General features: G+C 42.1%; 1 protein-coding gene and 1 pseudogene across 2 annotated transcripts in view; one reads left to right on the forward strand and one right to left on the reverse strand.

Annotated features, from left to right (window-relative positions):
• The window catches only part of TREM1 (triggering receptor expressed on myeloid cells 1), a 30,022-nt gene that overhangs the window by 9,260 nt on the left and 2,822 nt on the right, over nt 1–17,940 (reverse strand). Inside the window, exons 2-3 of the mRNA XM_017547234.2 lie at nt 4,638–4,915; nt 445–804 (exon numbers count right to left, since the gene is read on the reverse strand). Of these exons, the coding sequence (XP_017402723.2) occupies nt 445–804; nt 4,638–4,791 (514 nt within the window). The 5' untranslated portion in view covers nt 4,792–4,915. The remainder of the gene's footprint in view (nt 1–444; nt 805–4,637; nt 4,916–17,940) is intronic.
• LOC108317066 lies at nt 6,789–11,625 on the forward strand (annotated as a pseudogene). Its single transcript, XR_005203221.1, has 2 exons — nt 6,789–6,830; nt 10,653–11,625. The product of XR_005203221.1 is annotated as a 40S ribosomal protein S4, X isoform-like (transcript).

Here is a 17,940-nt window from a genome sequence, read left to right on the forward strand (position 1 = left end):
TATTCAGATGGAGTCTGCATTTGAAATAAGATCCCCAGGTGATCTGTGCCCGCAGAAAGATCTGAGAGGGACTGCTTCAGAAGCACACAGTCATGCCACCAAATGCATCCTCAGGAGCAGATGTCAGGGCATGACTTCTAAGTGGAGAACAAGCAATGAGACTAAATTATCTTAAATCTACCACTCACCTTAGTTGTACCCCAATTCCTACCACAGCACCCCAAATTAGGCTCTGCTATCTAAGGAGAATCTCATGCATGGAAGGTTCTACTTACTATTGGGCCTCAGATGAGAGATAAGGAGCTTCCTCCCGGAAGGAAGGAAAGAAGCTCTTTATCTCTCATCTGGCTGCTAGGAATCCTGAACCCCAGCTCTGCTGATGCTGCCACCACTCTCCCTCTCCTCACCTGGCCTTCCTTTCCCCACCAATCCCAGGCCACTCACCCCTGGCCACCACCAACCGGACGGGATAGAACAGCACATGAGGTTCCTTGGGATCCTGGCAGATCACACACCGATACAGTCCAGAGTCTTCCACTTGGAGGTTGGTCATTTGGACACGCAGTAAGCCATGATCATGGTAATCTTCTAGTATGATCCTCCCCACTTGGATAGGATGGGAATTCTCCGAAGGCATCTCTGTGGTTACCAGGGTCTGGGGCGGCCCTTTTCCCTCTCTTATCCTCTGCCAAGCCTTCTGGCTGTGGTCATACATCCCTATCCCATAGGGACAGCTCACAGTCAGGGTCTGCCCCTCTTCCAGATCAAACCTTTCCTCAGTTAATTCAGTTGTAGCTTGAAGTTCTATAAGCAGGGAAAGAGAATTGGGTTCTGTGAGGAATTATTTTTCTCTTTCTGGGGGGAAAAAGGAGAGGAACCGCCTATTGTTCTTGTCCAACCACCCATCTTTCAGACAAAGTTCTTGAGGCCTCCATAGAAAATACAACGTTCCCTGCAAGCCAGCACTAGACCTCAGATCTTTTCACTGTGAGTAGGTTTTTTACTATAAGAGTGAGATTGTATATGGTCCAGGAGGCTCAAATTTCATAAACGATCAGGAGAGGAAGACGGACTTTGAGAGGAAGAAACCACCTGACTGGAGAAAGAACATGGGACACTGTGCTAAGCCCACAAGTGCTACAGCATGGTGGGAGGGAAAGATTACAAGGGTGTGCAGCATAAAGAGTGAATGCAAAGACCCAGTGCTAGCAGAGAGTGTCCCCAAGGACAGCTTAAGGAACTTCACCAAGTCAGGACAGAGAGATCAGTTCAAAAGACCATTGGACAAACAGTGAGGAAGCCGTCTTGAGGGCAAGCCATCTGACTTCCTGGCACTCCTTTCTTCCCTCCTTGGGTAGCAGAGCACCTCTTTCCAAGGGAACCATCCTGTGTGGCTCTGCTATTGGAGTTTTCCATGTTCTTAAGGATGGACACAGGACACAGGCTTTGCCAATCAAAGTACTCTATCTCAGGGCCAGGCACTGTGGCTCACACCTGTAATTCCAGCACTTTGGGAAGCTGAGACGGTAGAATCACCTGAGGTCAGGAGTTCCAGACCAGCCTCGCCAACATGGTGAAATCTTGTCACTACTAAAAATACAAAAAATTAGCCAGGCATGGTGGTGCATGCCTGTAGTCCCAGCTACATGGGAGGCTGAGGTGGGAGAATCACTTGAATCTGAATGGAGGAGACTGCAGTGAGCCAAGATCATGATACTGCATTCCAACCTGGGCGACAGGGCGAGAACTCTGCCAAAAAAAAAAAAAAAGTACCCCATGTCTTGCCAAGCTGATTGGTTTAGGAAGGGGCACATGGCTGAACTGGACCAATCAGAATCCTTCCTGAGACTGCTGTTGCCATTAAGAGAAATGCTTCTTGCTGGGATTGACAGGTCAGTGAGATGTGAAACTTTCTGCCATGTGGGAATAGGCTGCCTGAGAATGGCTAAACAGGCAGAAAGAGAGTGGGAGGAAGGGAGATGGGGGAGAGTGCAGGGGCGGCGGAGAGAGAGAAAGAGAGAAAGAGAGCAAGCACCCCACATTATCTGAGTCAGAGACTCAGCTGTGATCCAAAGGAGCACCCCTTGTACTTCCCAGTTACTTGAGCCAAGAAATGCCCCCCTCCTATTTTTGATGTCAGGGAGCCAACAGCAGGGGTTCTCCACTGGGGAGCAACTTTTGCTCCCCCATCCCCACAACCTTCCCTGAAACACTGGACAATATCTAGACGTTTTTGGTAGTTATAACCAGGGAGAAGGGTGGATGCTGCTAACATTTAATGGAGACCAGACTAAGCATCCACAGCACACGGGACACAACAAAGAATCATCCCACCCCAAATGTCGATAGTGCCAGGTTTAAGAACTCCTGGGTTACAGTGACAATAGTTTCCATCTTATTCTGGGAGGCCGAACCGGGTTAGCCACCTAGAATTGGGAATGGTCATCTGGTCTCGTCCAAGGGAGCCTTGCCGATGGGAGGCTAAGCAGAGTGAAAGTGAGAAGACCCAGGTCCGTGTTTTCAGCGGGACACACGGGGCTCTCGAAGTTTGCTGAGAGACTGTAGTTTACTCACTCAGGCCTGGAGACCCTTCCCCCATGGAGTGCCGGGTAACAGAGTGGACAGTGCTGCTGGGTCTACCATGTGGGTCAGGGTAACACTAGCACTGCTGTTATTAATACCATACACTTAGATCCTTTCAGACCTGGTGAAAAATGACAAGCACTGCCCCGTTCTTGGAGCCCCTGGCATGCCCACCCCAGGATAGGCCAACAGATCTGCCTAACGTTAGGAAAACCCAATTCAGGAACTCATGAGGATTTTAAAGGTGAAACCAGGCTTGAAAGCCAGTTCTTCTGGGAACAGACTCCAGTTTCTAAGGAAACCTTGTAAACAGACCTCCCAGACAATTCCCACAAATTCCAGTCAGGAATGCCCCTCCAAGAGGCAGCTGAGCAGAGGCTGAGTGTTGTCTGAAACCAAGCCTGGTTCCCTCATTTGTTCAATCGCTCACCAGACAGTGGCTGAGAGATTTCTCTATCACAGGCACTGTGTTGAGTTCTTTGAAAGACACACAGTCTCCATCCCCAAGTTGCCACCACTGAAGCCCTAACCTCTGAAGTTAATGTTACAGATAAATCTTTATTTGCCAGCTCCCCAGGGAAGATGTGAGTTACAGATGACTGAGTTTGCAAACTTGCCTGTCTTTCACAGAAGGAAGGAGACAGTAAGAAGCGCAGGCTGCGGAGCTATCTGTGCACCATTGCAAGAGGGGAATTCCTTAGAATATGTTAACTAAAAGGGTAGTAAATACTACCTAAGTCTTATGTGCTAAATGTTTTTAAAGACTATCTTATTTAATCTTTATAATTTAAAAGGTTGACACCATTACTCTCCCTATTTTATGGTTAAGGAAACTGAGGCACAGAGAGATTATGTGATTTGCCCAAAGTCTCACCATAGTTAAGTGCTAGAGCTAGGATTCAAACCCAAGGACTCTTGTTCATCTAAAACACTGAGCTACATGGCCCAACACAGTCGGATAGGGATTAGAGCAGTACTGGCCCAAGTGTGAATAGGCATCCAGCTGCAAGGAACATTCAGGCTAACCCCTAACCTATTACCACAAGGCACAATGAAATATATGCCACTGGTTTTCTCTCACACAAGTACATAACATTCAGCCCTCTGCCATCTCCCACATCGCCTTCAGAAAAACACGAATCAAACACAAAGAAATGCACTTGTCCATGAGGACCTAACTCCCTTCTGCCCACCTAGATTATCATCCCAGCTCCAAGAAGACCCAGAGCAACCTCTGAGCACAGGCTCCAAAAGGCATTTGTGCATGACTTTGCTCAAAGTAGAGGGCCCAGGAGAATATCTCTCCCTGATTTTTCATGTCTTCCCAAGGCAAGCCTCGCCTTTAACTCATATTGACACTTTATTCATAAGGATTAAGAGGAGGAGTGAATAAAGCCCCCCATGCTTCTGGTTTTGGTACAGATGTGAGCTGTGCAGATCACAAGGGGAGAGACAAGGAAGGGCTGGGGCATGGGCCAGCTCTGCCGAGTCTCAGTAACGGTCACCTCCAATCCCAGCGTGCCATGAAGAGCTGGGATTATCACCTCCACCAAAAAGAGAACCAGCCTCTTCTGGTCACATCTGTGTCTTCTGAAGCGAATCTTCTTCAGCAGTAGTACATTTGCTAGCCCATAGTAGACCCCTGGGAAATATTTGTTATATAAATTCTGTCTTTTGGGTTTAACAAGTTGTCAACATCAAAACACATCATGATAGAATATCAGAAAAAAATTTCAACATGAAATAAACTCATTTTAGATCATGCCATGATGAGATTTACTCTATCATTATTCCCAGGCCAGGCTTTGCACATCCCCGACAACATCGACCTGCACAGACATCTTATTTCCCTGACTCTCTCCTCCTTTTATTTCTGTGTGCAGACACTGCACATTCTCCCGATTCTGCTAAGTTTGGGGAGAGCAGCAAGGTCTGGCATAACTGCTGGTTGGCTCTATCTTGGATGGCCCCGTGCTCTAAAGCTTCAATGGAAAAGGGCTTCCCAAGGTCCTGAACCAAGCGCCTCCCCGGCTTACTCCTCTTCCTTGCCTTACCTGAGACAAACAGCATCCACAGCAGCCCCCAGCGCCTGGTCTTCCTCATCCTTCCCCTGCACCAACTCCAACTGCTGAGGCCTCCCGGGACAGCTACAAAGCACCACACTGACCTAGAGGCTCCGGAAAGTTGCACAACAGGATGTGAGGCCATTCCTAGGAGGCACTGAGCCTGGACTCTTTCATCACCAGTTGCTGTGACTCCAGACGTCAACACAAGAATCCAGAGACCAGGACTCACTTCTCAGTTAAGTTTCTTTGAACTCCAGTTCTCCTTTCTCTAGTAATAAAGACAATTACCTTTCAACCTCATAAAATCGAAGGGAGAATGACACTTGAATGTAAATCAAAGTAAGGCATTAATATTAGGAAAGGGAACAGAGGGTCCTTTGCTCTCCCGAGGCCCCCTCTCCATTCACATCCAGTTTAGTGTAATGAAGCGAGTCAGGCCTACAGAGGGACAGGCTGGGAAAATCATACCTCATCTTAGGGTTTTTGTGAGGACATTTTCTACGTCCTGCCTGCTCAGCCCCGCCAGTTCTCTCGGTTTCTGCTGACCTGGGGTGCACCTCCTCTTCATCACCAGGAGGGCCACACCCTGCACTTATCCTCAGCATTGCCACAGACATGGCCTGGGAGCTCACAGGGGTGCAGGAACCCCAGAAACAGTTTGAGAGGACACTGCCATCACCCAACGAGAACAAACTTAGATTTTAAAAAGAAACCAGGTTCAAGCCACTGAAGAAAGAAGAAAAAATCTAGCAGATTTTGTACTAGAAGCAATAAAAGGCAGATTTGACAGTGTGAAAATCAAATCTATAACGGAAAGGATTTGCTTCAGAAATATTCCCAAATGTGAAATGAATAAAGACATTTAGAAGAGCTCAAAAATTTAAGGGAGGACAAATCATAGAACTCCAAGCTGTAAATCAGAGATGTTCTTAAAGCCTAAATAATGGTGGATCACAAGCAAGATTAAACATTTATCTTAAAAATATGCTTTCCAGGTCTGAGAAGAAATCTAAAATCGGAGGTTGAGAGTTCAACACGGGAAGGAAAAAACCCCTTCATGAAGTGAGACCTAGAATAGGAAGTTGCTACGTGAAAAATTTTAAACTTAAATAGAAAGACTCCTACTATTGAACAAACAAATGTAATAATCATAACTTGGTTTCTTCAAACGAATTGAAATAATCAGGACTCAGATTTCTTCTCTGAGTAACAAATACCAGGAGAGAGTAGGATGAGGTATAAAGAACATTGTGACCCTAAAATCTGACACCCAAATTGATTGCTACTCAAGTATAGAAACAGCTAAAAGGTACTGTCATGTCTGCAAATTAAAACAAACAACAATCAAAAAAACTTTCAAGGCTGACTTTAATTTTTTTAATTAAAACTGTTCACTGTAGCAATTTATAAAATATAGAAAATAAACAAATCATATTATTACACTTTACAGAGATCATTTGTAGTGGAGATTTTACTATTTTTATTTTTTGTTTTATAAGTAATGTCAGTAAACAGGCTTCAAACATACTTGAATTGAAATCTGCTGGCCCCTCCTTTTGCTGTACTTAAACAGTCCCTAAAGAGGAAAAGCAGACAGAAACGTCTTGAAATTTTCTGACTCAGAGAGGAGCCTACGTGATTTCTGTGGTGATGAGTCAGATTAATACAGTTCATTTCAGTGAATAAATCCCTTTTCTTACAACAAAATTAATATTCCACACTTAAATAATAGCGATTTCACATACTTTCTACATTTTTTTGTCTTCACATACTTTGTGTAGAGGATTAAGTTCCTGGAATATTAAGAGGAAGCTTTGAACTAAGTCCGAGAAGGATTTCTAATTAGAGTTGAATATCACTGGAGGCTGAGTGCTCCTTCACTTCCCTAACTACAGACAGCACTTGCATTTAAATTAGAATAAAGTAGAATGAAGTCTTTCACCACTCGTCTGATCGACGTGCATACTTGAGGTCAACAGTGTAAATAGTCATGTGTCACTTAATGACAGACACATTCTGAGAAATGTGTCGTTAGGTGATTTTGTGTTGTGAGAACATCATAGAGTGCACTTACACAAACTTAGATGGCATGGTACACGCAGGCTGTATGGCATAAGTCTATTCATATTAGGAAGCGGAATGGAGGGCCCTTTGCTCTCCGGAGACCCCCTCTCCACTCACGTTTGGTTTAGACAATTACCTTTCAACCTCACAAAATTAGAACGATATGTGAACACAAATCCAAGTATGGCATCTTCCTAGGCTGCAAACCTGCACAGCGTGTTACTGTTCTCAATACTGTAAGCAATTGTAACACAGTGAAAAGTATTCCTGTAGCTAAACATAGAAGAGGCAGAGTAACAATATGGTATTATGATATTTTATATATATAAATACATATGTATATATTATAGATATATTTTATATATTTTTATATATTTATATTTCTGTTTTATATATTTATATATATATGTTATATATATTTATATTTTATATATATATTATGTTTCTTTTAGTATTTTTTTTTCTGGCCCCAAACAACTGTACACTGTTTATTGAAAACACCCGCAGATGGAAAGGAGGGATGCCCTGTACCACACTGTTGTCGCCACTGACTGGGAGCCAGGCCCAGAGACCGCTGGCAGAGCTGGGGTTGGGCTTCCCATGACACACTGATCATCTCAATGAGGAATGAGAGGACCATGCCTAAGAGCCTCAAATGGGGACTGATTGGCCTTGGCCTTTCAAAAACAGAGGGTATGGGTATGGGGACTACGAAAAAAATAGAAACTCTAAGATTTTTTTTAAAAGGTCCTCTGACAGCGTCTGCTCTCCAGGGCCCAAGACTGGCAGCAAGGGCCTCAGGCAGGCCAAAGGCCTCCAGGAAAGATCAGTGATTTGGCTGAGATAGTCAGCTGCACAAAATTGGCCAGTCACAAGCACCCAGCAAAACTTCATCCATGCTCTGAAAGGACAGGAAAGCACCTGACCCCTTGAGAATATACAAATATTTACCGTATTCTCTTTGTTTGTTACAAAAACAGTTAAGAAAGCTTACGGCAGATTATTTACAAACAGTATCCCAGGATATGATGAAGGCACAGGTGGACTGGGTTGGAGGATGGGATCTGTGGGGGCAGAGCAGCCACAGCAGCCCAGATGATCCCAGGCTAGGCCTTCTCCCTAGACTTCAGGCTCTGCAAGGCACTGGACTCTGCTATTGAGAAGGTGGCTTAATTCTCCTTGTGGACTTCATTTTGTTGCCCAAACCTTGAAGAAACTTATTCATTCGACTCTGCTCAGTGTCTGGTAGTACCTCTAAGTACTGCTCCACTCACTTTCTTAGCTCCATCTTGGATGAAGCTAGCAAACATGTGAGACTCCATAAAAAATTCAAGAAAGTGGCGAATGCTTTTGGAGGCCACAGAAATGTGGAAAGCCTCTCACTGAAAGGCCCTCTCTCCCTTCTCATTCTATGTCATGAGCATGTTACATATTATATGCAGGTCATATGCAGGTCATATGCATGCCATATGCATGTTAAATGTTACTTACATGTCATAAGCATGTTCTATACATGTCATAAAAATATTGTTTCGTGTGTGCCTTAGATATGTTACATGTGACGTTTATGTTACATACATGTAATAACCATGTTAAATGTTACATGCATGCCAAACACCTGTTTATGTTATAGATATGTATTTCACATTAGTTATATGTACGTTTTATGCTACATGTATGTTATGTGCATATTACATTTTACATCATATACATGTTACGTGTAAGTTATAGGTTACATACATCTATGTTATAGGTGTTATATATCATACATGTATGTGCATGTTATGCATGACATGCATGTGATGTGCATGTCACGTGTGTAATGTGCGTGTTATACATGTCATGTATGTTACATGCGTGTCACATGTCATGTGTTACACGTGTTATATGTATGTTCATGTTTATGCATGTTATATGCGCATCATATCATGTCATACATTTCATATACATGTCATACATGTTATATGCATTTCATGCTTGTATGAATGTCATATTTGCCATACATGTTATATGCATGTCGTATGCATGGCATATATGGCATATATGGCATCTGCATGCCATATTTGTCATGTTATGGCATATCGTGCATGACATTTGCCATACATGTCATATATATGCATGTCATACTTGTCATATTTCCCATTCATGTCACACATGTCACATGCCTGTCACATTTGTCATATATGTTATGTGTATAACATAACATGTATGTGACATAGATGACATGCATGACTTATGTATGGCAAATATGACGTGCATATAACATGTATGACATGTATAGGACATGTGTGATATATGTGCTATAACATGACAAATATGGCATGCATATGACATGCTACATGTATATGTCATGCGACATGTATATGTCATGCATGGAAAATATGACACACATATGACATGTGTATGGCATGCTTATGACATGCATGGCATGTATGACATGCATGTGACATGTATAAAATGTATAAATTTGAACATGCATATAACATGTGTATTACATGGATGGCATGCATGACATAACATGTATGGTATATCTATGTCAATCTATGTCATCTGTTATATTGTCTGTCATATCTGTCACACCTATGTCATCTATGTCTATATGTCATATCTTTGCCATATCTATGTCATATCTACGGCCTATCTACATCTTATCTGCATATTTATCTCCTATCTACATCTTATCTACGTCCTATCTACCTCCTATCTACATCTTATCTCTGTTCTATCTACGTCTGATGTGTGTCATACCTACATCCTATCTATGTCTTACTTATGTCATATCTATGTCATATCTACATCCTATCCAGGTCGTATCTACATCCTATCCAGGTCTTATCTATGTCATATCTATGTCATATCTACGTCCTATCTACATCTTATCTATGTCATAGCGATATCATATATTCGTCCTATCTGTGTCTTACTTATGTCATAACTATGTCATATATAGTCCTATCTACATCTTATCTATGTCAAATATATGTACAACTATATCATATATGTAGATCTATGTCACACATGTACATCTATGTTATATATTTATATATGTCATGTACATATGTCATATTTATATAATTTCATGTATATTTATGTCATATATACTTTTATATAAATATATATTATATATTTTTATATAAACATATATATTTATATATGTTATATATTCACATATATGTTATATATTCATATATATGTTATATATATTCATATAAATTATATATTTATATATTATGTATATTTATATATGTAATGCATATTTATATATAAATATATATTTATATATGTCATATATGTTATATATTTACATATTTCTATATGTGTTATATATAAATATACATGTAGATATGTTTTACATATGTTTTATATATATTTATATATGTTGTATATAAATATATATTTTCAATGTTATAAAAATTTTTATATATAAAAATAAATATATAAATATTGTTTATATACATTATATATTTGTGTATATAAATATATATTTATATATGTTATACATATTTGTGTATATAAATATGTACAGCATAAAACATATACTTATGTAATGTATGTATGTGTAATATATATTATATATATATGCATTCATATATGATAGGTATTAGATCTTCAACTTATATTTATTTTCTAATATATACCAGGAATTTTTTAGCTACATCCATTTTAATAAGCTCCAGTTTCTCAAAAATATTTAGACAGGAATATTTCTTATCCCACTGTTGTATCAGTTCAAAGTCTGCAAAGTTTACCAATAATGTCATACAGTACAACTAGATTATCAACGATTGGAATGTGTTAAGACATATTTTTTTTTTTAAGACATATTATAGAAATATTTTGCTAAAACTTGACCCGGTCATGTATAATGATTACACTAGGTCCACACAATTTTAAATTTTATATGGATTAGAAAACCCAAATGTTAAAATTTTTTTTAAGACTAGAGTGCAGTGCAGTCTCCGGCCCCAATTTCTACGCTCACTGGAAGACGGAGGTCCTCTTTCCTTGCCTAACGCAGCCACGGCTCGTGGTCCCAAGAAGCATCTGAAGCGGGTGGCAGCTCCAAAGCATTGGATGCTGGATAAATTGACCGGTGTGTTTGCTCCTTGTCCATCCACCGGTCCTCACAAGTTGAGAGAGTGTCTCCCCCTCATCATTTTCCTAAGGAACAGACTTAAGTATGCCCTGACAGGAGATGAAGTAAAGAAGATTTGCATGCAGCGGTTCACTAAGATCGATGGCAAGGTCCGAACTGATATAACCTACCCTGCTGGTTTCATGGATGTCATCCGCATTGACAAGATGGGAGAGAATTTCCACCTGATCTATGACACCAAGTGTCGCTTTGCTGTACATAGTATTACACCTGAGGAGGCCAAGTACAAATTGTGCAAAGTACGAAAAATCTTTGTGGGCACAAAAGGAATCCCTCATCTGGTGACTCATGATGCTCGCAGCATCCGCTACCCTGATCCTCCCATCAAGGTGAATGATACCGTTCAGATTGATTTGGAGACTGGCAAGATTACTGACTTCATCAAGTTTGATACTGGTAACCTGTGTATGGTGACTGGGAGTGCTAACCTGGTAAGAATTGGTGTGATTACCAGCAGAGAGAGGCACCCTGGATCTTTCGATGTGGTTCACGTGAAAGACGCCAATGGCAACAGCTTTGCCACTCGACTTTCCAATATTTTTGTTATTGGCAAGGGCAACAAACCATGGATTTCTCTTCCCCGAGAAAAGGGTATCGCCTCACCATTGCTGAAGAGAGAGACAAAAGACTGGCAGCCAAACAGAGCAGTGGGAGAAATGGTCCCTGGGTGATATGATAGATCTTTATGCGTGATTAAAAATCATGCGGCATGATTAATAGCAAAAAAAAAAAAAAAAAAAAAAAAAAAAAAAAAAAGATTAGAGTGCAGTGGCACAATCTCAGCTCACTGCAACCTCCACGTCCAGGGTTCAAATGATTCTCCTGCCTCAGCCTCCCGAGTAGCTGGGATTACAGGCATGTCCCACCACACCCGGCTAATTTTTGCACTTTTAGTAAAAAAGAGGTTTCCCCATGTTGGCCAGGCTGGTCTCCAACTCCTGACCTCGTGATCCATCCGCCTTGGCCTCCCAAAGTGTTGGGATTACAGGCGCGAGCGACCGCGCCCGACAAACAAAACCCAATTATACAGACATCAGCTACTTATAAAATAACCAGTTTAATCCTGATAATTTCAAATTATGAAATAATTATATCATAAACCCTTAGCCTTTTAAGTTTTGTATGTGGTGAGGGGGGGACAGCCTATTCATTCCACAGTAACTGCACTATTTTATATTTAAAAAAAAAAGAAACTTAAAGTTGCTTTTTTTTTTTTTTCTTTTTTGAGACACAGTCTCACTGTGTTGCCCAGGCTGCAGTGTAGTGGTATGGTCTCAGCTCACTGTAAGCTCCGCCTTCTTGGTTCAAGCAATTCTCGTGCCTCAGCCTCCTGAGCAGCTGGGATTACGGGTGCTCGCCACCATACCTGGCTAGTTTTGTGTGTGTTTTTAGTAGAGACCGGGTTTCACCATGTTGATCAGGCTGGTCTCGAACTCCCGACCTCAAATGTTCCACCCACCTAGGCCTCCCAAAGTGCTGGGATTACACATGTGAGCCACCATGCCTGGCCTACAGAAAGATACTTTTTAAAGACAAAATTAAACAAGAAATTAGTTGAAAAATTTAAAAATGGCGATTTGAGGAACAGAGAGAGTACACCTAAGTTCACATGAAGCTGTTTCTTCCCAGGTCTTAAAGAGGAAGGCTAACTCAAGTCATTGGCACACAGGCATTAGACAGAAAGCTGGAAGTTGAAATGGTGGAGTCCAACCTGTCTGGACCAGCTCTATGGTTCTGCTACTGGTAATGTTTTTATGTATGGATGGTTTGCTTGTGTGCAGATGTTTGGAGACCTTTTAAAGGTATGGAGAGTCAGCTTGACTACTCTGTATGGAGCAAGTTTTAAAGAAGCAAAAGACTCAGAATTCATGCTTGAAGAAATGCAGGTAGACCTGTTATCCTAAAAACTAGGGCTTTTAATGGCCACAGCAAGCAAGCATGCAAGACCTTGAAACGGTCTTGCCTCACCCAGGCTGGAGTGCCATGGCCCTTTGACGCACACTGTAGCCTCAAACTCCTGGGCTCCTGTGATCGATCCTCAGTCTCCCAGTGGACTTTGTAGACAGCCTGATGGAGTCTCATGGCACAAGAAGATTAAACAATGTCTCCAATTTTAATAAATCTCTACAATCAAAAAATAAAATTCCAAGCTCAGTTTGTTTGTTTTTTTGTTTTGTTTTGTCCTAAAACAAAAACCAGCAAAACGCTCAGGTCACAACCTTTTATAAATCCAACGTCACCACCAGAGGGAGCAAGTCACCCGGTTTTTCTCTGATTTCACGCCTGTAATTTCCTACAGCCTAATTACGGGGGAGGAGATCTGGGTTTTTAGAACTTATGCTCAGATCTCAATATTCAAAAATTGTATTCTTGGAATATCGTCCACACTGAAATAATTTGAGCCTAAAATAATTTCCTTTTTCTTCTCTTTTTTTAAATAGCAGCTGGAGTCTGCAAGGAGATCTTCCCACAGAGACACAAGGTTGCCTTCCTGCCTACCTGAATCTTGGTGGACATACAGGGCTTATGATCTGGGGAAGTCCCAAGAATATGAGATTCTTCTGCAAACGGGTCATAGGACTTGTTCTGATTCCATTAGAATTAGTGAGCTGCATATAACAGAAAACTGCAGTAAAAGTGGTTTAAGCAAGAGAGTAGTTTGTTACCTCCCGCTTAAAAGTCCAGTGATGGACTCCTCAGGACTGGCATTGCACCATCAGGGACTTTGACTCCTTCTCTCTGTCCCACCATCCCAGTTCATGACTTCCAAAATGACTGCTGGAGCTCCAGTCATCACATCTGTGTTCCAGCAACAAGACTGTTTTTTTTCCTTGCCACATCTTTAGCTTCAATGGGTCTTCATCTTCTCTCTGGGGGTGACAGGGCTTGTTCTGCCTACCTTAGTGGCTTGATGCTTTTGTTTCATAGAGGATAAGAATCTGTTTTTACATTCTCCTTCTCCATGTTTCACCACCGAGGGACCATCTCTCATTGTTCACTCCACCTTCAGTCTTTCTCATGAGCACCTGATGGAGGTCCCTGGGAAAGAGATTCAAAGTGACTGTGATCATTCCTTCTGTGTCCCAGGATACCATAAGTAGTGTACGGTCATGCTAGCCCACACCCAACCTTTAACAACTTGTTAGTGTCTTAGCCGAATTGTTCTTACCCACTTGTTTGGTATTCCACATCGCTTCCTCCTTTCTGTGAGACAGGTGAGCTGGTGCTCACATCCCAACTCTCTTTGGAGTAGCCTTGGATTCTAGATGACTTGGGTGCCTTGCAACTGCCGATCTCCAACAGAATCAGGAAAAGCGATGGCTTTGTAATTTATCTGGCTTTGACTTCTTGTTCGAATGGGAGCTGCGCTTATTTGAGCTTCCTACACCTGGGACATAAACTGAACTTCAGAGGCAATATTTGATGAATTTTCCAGAGGTTTGAAAAGTCATTACGCCACACATACGGATCATCATAAACCAAGCAATATGAGCAAAAGGCAAAAATCCTCATCGTGGCATATTGTGGAGAAATTGCAGAATATGAAACAAAGAGGAAGCAGCCAATCATTTATGAAGAAATTTAAACAGCAGACTTGTCAACTGAAACAACACAAGCCAGAAGGTGATGAAATAATATCACCAAAATGCTTAGGAAAAATCACTGTTCAACTAAAATTGTGTACCTGACAAAACTCTGAATAGTGAGAGTTTTATTAGGGTTAGGTTCATCTATAAAGAACAGAAAAACTCCAAATAACAGTGGTTAAAACTGTTTGAAGTAAAAACCCGGAGGTGTGTTTTCTAGGAATCAATGAGGTCTGTGCTCCATGAAGTTCTCAGGGCCTCAGGTTTCCTCCAGCTCAAGATGTGCTTCTTACACTTGTGGTCCAAGGCAATGTTCACAATTTAAACATGCCTTTTCTTTTGGGAAAAAACAGTGGTCATAGAAGATGGAAGTAATTTTTGTTGGTAAAATAAAAATTTGGCCTTAGGTCAGGAATGTGACATGTTTTACGAAATGCTATTCATCTGAGGAATCCACGCCTCTGAAACCCATGGCTCAAAGTCTCGAAGAATGATCTAGCCTTAACTTTACATTCCAGTGGCAGGGGGCGTAGGACCAAGGCCTCTTCTCTCTTTTTCCTTTAGACTGTAGGACATCTGAAAGAATATCAAAGCAGTTGTCTACCAGTCTTCCCAGGCTTGGAGACACTGCTTCGATTATTTCCATCCTTCCAAAGTGTGCACTAAGAATTCCTCTCTATATTCTCCTAATTGTTTTGCTCCATATTCCACAGCTGCCCAAGCAAGTCATGCTCAGAGACCATTTGACTTCCAGAGCCTCTACTGCTCACAGGACTGAGGACTGACTGGCCAGGACTTAGCAGAGACCCCACCACCAAATCCATTCTGAGTTAAGGGTCAGCAATGCTCTGAGACATTGTTGTGATTGGCCTTCTCAGAAGGATCTCTGGGCTGCCACCAGGCACCCTGAGGACACAGGAGAGAGTGACCAGAGTATTGATCACGGGTCATAGGAAGACAGATTTCCTCTTAATGTCCTTGCTCATGGACCCCTGGGCTGAAAGAAAGGGACAGAGACAGAGCAGGAAAGAAGAAGATCAGGAAGCAGGAACAGAGTCAGAGGAAAAGTGCAGGCTTGATGGGAAGGAGTAGCCTTGGGGGGAGCTCTAGAGTTATTGATTTTTCAGCTTGGTCAACTTTTATTAGGATGGAGTGACAATTTTCAAGCTCCTTACATGGCAGACTGGGAATTGGAAGTCCTATTATTTTTTTACATGCATTTAACTTTAAACAAGTTACCATAACACCTCACTGCCTCCAAAATAAGTTTCTATCTCAGCACGGAGTTCTTTTTGCAGGGACTGACCCACCCACCACTCCATCAACCTTATCACGTGTTATGCTTTTCTAAGAAGATAGCATGGGACCTACAAAGAGTAAAAACCTGTCAAGATTTTGGAGAATGCTCTATCCATTCCAGCCTTGCAGCCTCAAGCATGCAAAGATCAGCCACACATGTTTGTTCTGTTGTATGATTCCCTACATGTAGAAATGGAAAAGGAAGAGAACGTGACATGAGAAAAACCAAAGCACATAGCAGTATTATATGCTCCTCAATGAAGCCGAGTGTAAGTGCGTGTGTGCATGAATGTGCCTGCATGTGTAGCTCATAGGTGTGCATGTGCATTTGTGCACCTATGTGTGTGCATGCAGGTGGGTGAGCATGTGTGTGTATATGTGAGTGTGTCTGTATCTTCTTACTCTCAGTGCTTCAGACATAACACTGATTAAAGTCCACAGTGAGTGGGCTGAGTCTGTGGGGTTCTCTGCAAAACAGAGAAAAAAAAACCATTCTCAACGAGAGAGGGATGCATGTGAGCTCCCCAAGAACATGCTGGTCCTGGGGCAGGGTGGTAACCTCCAGGGTTCTTGACAACAACAGACCAGGGAAGCCAGTAAAGGATCTGTCAGTGACCTCCAGGGCCTGCGGGCAGTGCCTCTGACAGGTCGTGCTCTCTGGTCACTGGGAAGATGGACCCTTGAGGAGGTTATAGCCCTCCTCTAGGCTCAGCTCTGCCTCGGGGAGTGTCTCACAAGGTCAAACCACCCTCATGGGATAGAATATGAGATCTCCAAGCCAATTTCCAAGACCCCCGGGCTCTCCTTTTCTCAGGTACATCCAGTCCCAAGAGGGGTGAGGGGAAGCAACAGACTCAGTATTCTGGCCTGGGAGTCACATGGCCTCTAGGGAGCTCACCAGAGCAGAGCAATTTAGCTAAAGTCAACTTCCCATTCCCTTCAGGATCAGTTTGCCTATTGAGAAATGTCTCTGGGAAACGTATTTACCAAGTGGAATGGGTATAGCTATACATAGTATATAATGGATATATACTATGGGTATAACTCTTCTAAAGATTTTCAAACGCTTCGGTACCTCTTTCTGCTGGATATAATTTCACGGAGTACACAAATATATTTTGAACTAGTTTTCACTTGTTTTTCTACTTATACTAAGCACTTATCCAACTTTGAGTATAATATATGCAAGTTATCAACTTAATGAACTTTTGTTGAGTGGTCTAGCCTCTTTTTGGATTAAAAAACTTATTTTCTGGACCAGGTATAGTGGCTCATATCTGTATCCCAGCACCTTGGGAGGCTGAAGCAGGAGGATCACTTGTGCTCAGGAATTTGAGGCCAACCTGGGCAACATAGGGACAACATGCCTGTAGTCCCAGCTACTCAGGAGTATGGGGTGGGAGGATCACCTGAACTCGGAAAGTCAATTCTGCAGTGAACTGTGATTGTGCCACTGCACACCAGCCTGGGCAACACAGCAATACTCTGCTGCAAAAATATATATTATTTTCTGTATGGCATGGTTACATTAAACTAAATGAATAAAATGAGGAAAGAAATACATCAATTCATTTATATTTCTACTATAGTACTCATGACACCTAAATCACAGTGCTATTGCTGTGGAGTCCCTCACTTGCATTTTTTATTTTATTGCATTGCATTGCATTGCATTTTAGGTTTTGGGGTACATGTGAAGAACATGCAAGATTGTTGCATAGGTACACACGTGGCAGTGTGATTTGCTGCCTTCCTCCCCATCACCTATATCTGGCGTTTCTCCCCATGCTCTCTCTCCCCAACTCCCCAACCCCTGCTGTCCCTCCCCTACTTCCCTCCAAAAGACCCCAGTGTGTGATGCTCTCCTCCCTCTGTCCATGTGTTCTCATTGTTCAACACCCGCCTATGAGTGAGAACATGTGGTGTTTGATTTTCTGCTCTTGTGTCAGTTTGCTGAGAATGATGCAGGTTCATCCATGTCCCTACAAAGGACGCGAATTCATCGTTTTTGATGGCTGCCTAATATTCCATGGTGGATATGTGCCACATTTTCCCTGTCCAGTCTATCATCAATGGGCATTTGGGTTGGTTCCAGGTCTTTGCTATTGTAAACAGTGCTGCAATGAACATTCGTGTGCATGTGTCCTTATAGTAGAGCGATTTATAATCCTTTGGATATATACCC

This window comes from Cebus imitator, unplaced genomic scaffold (assembly GCF_001604975.1).
Source record: "Cebus imitator isolate Cc_AM_T3 unplaced genomic scaffold, Cebus_imitator-1.0 Scaffold197, whole genome shotgun sequence".
Lineage (NCBI taxonomy): Eukaryota > Metazoa > Chordata > Mammalia > Primates > Cebidae > Cebus > Cebus imitator.